The 2,324-nt window shown below is 41.3% G+C and overlaps 1 protein-coding gene across 1 annotated transcript; it reads left to right on the forward strand.

The window, feature by feature from the left end:
* The first annotated feature begins 540 nt into the window (after positions 1–540).
* Positions 541–1,724, forward strand: LOC120441175. The gene is made up of 3 exons (XM_039615220.1): positions 541–785; positions 928–1,244; positions 1,453–1,724. The coding sequence occupies exons 1-3, from the start codon at positions 541–543 to the stop codon at positions 1,722–1,724; spliced, it is 834 nt and encodes a 277-aa protein (XP_039471154.1).
* The last annotated feature ends 600 nt before the right edge of the window (positions 1,725–2,324 follow it).

The raw sequence follows: 2,324 nt of genomic DNA on the forward strand, positions 1-2,324 counted from the left end.
AACCCATCTGACACAAAATCCTCAAACCCCAAAAATCTCTCTGAGTCAGAGTTAGTCGAAACTAGCGTTTCCCGAGAGACTACCCGGACGAGCCCCCATTTGTCACAACCCGGCTCATAGGAGGTGACAATCAAGAGGGAGACCACACACAGGCTTTTAAAGGCTGTAAGACATATTTAATGAAAATAAGGTAAAGCAACTTAAAGACAATTTAAAGGACATAACAGCCATAACTGAAACTTCCAAATGAACATGATGGGTGCCAGACAGAGAGAGTGAGAGCCAGCGAGCGCGTGAGCTGGTTCAGTCAAGGTGTCTTTATATACACTGGGACTGGCCTTCTCAGGTGTGCTGCATCTATAATTGGGTCAGCTCCACCTACCTGCAAGAAACGGGTAACAGAAAAAGAAAAACAAGGCCAGCCCACTGGCCGTCACATGATGAAGACTCTGGTTTGGAGTATCAACTCCGCCTCATCAGCGATGTGCATGTCACCTGCTAAACCTTGTGGCAACAACTGATGTTGCCCTAGCAGAGAGCATGAATGACACCTACAAGAGGCTCTCCCGTGCAACCTTTGCAAAATGCCAGGCCATTTGGAACAAAACTGGCCGGTCTCATTTGGCTAATGAAGTGGTAGAGGACAAGTGTGAGCTACAGATCATTCGTCCCAATGCAACACGGTGGAATTCAACCTACCTTGCCATTGAAAGGATAATACGCATCATTGATGAGAAGGGGGAAGATGCCATCAGGAGTATTTGTGAGGAGTTCAAGGTGAAAATGTGAGTAAAATTGGACACCTACCAATATGGTTGCAAATTTTGTGAATTTTCCTTAATGGATGGTTAAAAACGTGAGCAGACTCTTAATATTAAATCAGAATATCCCTATTATAGTCATGGTGGGTTTTGTTGTGTCTTACAGGTTGAGTCCTGCAGAAGTTGCATTCCTAAGGGAGTACTGTACCACCATGAAGCCACTGGTGAAAGCTTCAAACATCCTTCAGTCTGAGTCCACTTCCTTTATGGGATGTCTCCTGCCAGTAATCCAACAACTACTGTCCAAACTTAGCAGGCTGGAGACATCAAGCAATACATGCGTGCCACTCATCAGAGCCCTGCAAAATGGCCTTCAAAAGTGTTTTGGACCTATGATGGAGGATCCAGAGTTGGTTGCAGCTGCAGTCCTCTTACCCAAGTTCATGACTTCCTGGACTGACAGAGCAGATGTAATAGAGGCTGGTAAGGATTCATGTGATCCCATTTTTGTGTATTTTTACATTTGAGCACATGCTTAAGTGAGTATTTCACCCAATACGTTGTAAGTTATTGATGGTCTGTCCTGAACACCAAACAATCCTTTTTGAGGATTTGCCCATTTTAAATTTGTGTTCAGGAATAATCACTGAAATTTAAATAACAAAATTGTGTTATCTACTTGCAATTTCAGCCTTGACATACATCAAACAACATCTTGAAACGACGGAGCATGAGAGTGAAGATCAGCAAAGAAAGTCATCTGATGAAGATGAATTCTTCTCCAGAAGGCTGCAAAGTGCAGTTGAGCTTGATGGTTATCTTGCTTGTGCCACAGACACCATGGAGCTGCTGCACTCCCCAGCCATCAAAAACCTCTCTCTTAAACTGAACACTGCTCTGCCTGCTTCTGCTGCGTGTGAACGACTTTTTAGCTGTGCTGGTCTACTCTTCACAGCCAAATGAAGTCGGATAGCCTCTGTTAATTAGAAAACCAGCTCTTGCTGAAACTGAACAAAAGGTTCAGAAAGTAAAGTGTGACAGAAATGCTAAGAGTTTTTGTCATTGTTTTAACAAACAAAATTCCTTCTTTTATATCTACATTTATTTACAAAACAAGTTACATTTCTATACCTTGTTCATCTGAGAAATGTGCTTTGAACATAAATATTTATACTGGTGAATCGAGTTGAATGCCTGCTATTAATGACAGAATAAAACATCAGTCTGTTAACAAGTAATTAATACTCTGAGTAGTTTTTGAGAAGAGTACTTTATACTTTTACTCAAGTATTTTTTTAACACCAGTACTTTTACTTGTAATTGAGTACAATTTAACCAGTGTAACAGTACTTGTACTTGAGTACAAATTTTGAGTACTCTTTCCACCTCTGGGCTTACTTATAAAGCAATAAACTGTTTCTCCAGGCTAAATGATGATCTTCTAAACTTGTGACACGCCATTTCCTCTCCAGCTTACGAGTTGTCTGCTTTAGGCTACGTGTTTGAGAATTATACCATGGAGTCAAGTACTTCTGATTTGAGACCTTAGTTTTCACAGGAGCT

Source organism: Oreochromis aureus, linkage group 1 (genome assembly GCF_013358895.1).
Source record: "Oreochromis aureus strain Israel breed Guangdong linkage group 1, ZZ_aureus, whole genome shotgun sequence".
NCBI classification, from domain to species: Eukaryota; Metazoa; Chordata; class Actinopteri; order Cichliformes; family Cichlidae; genus Oreochromis; species Oreochromis aureus.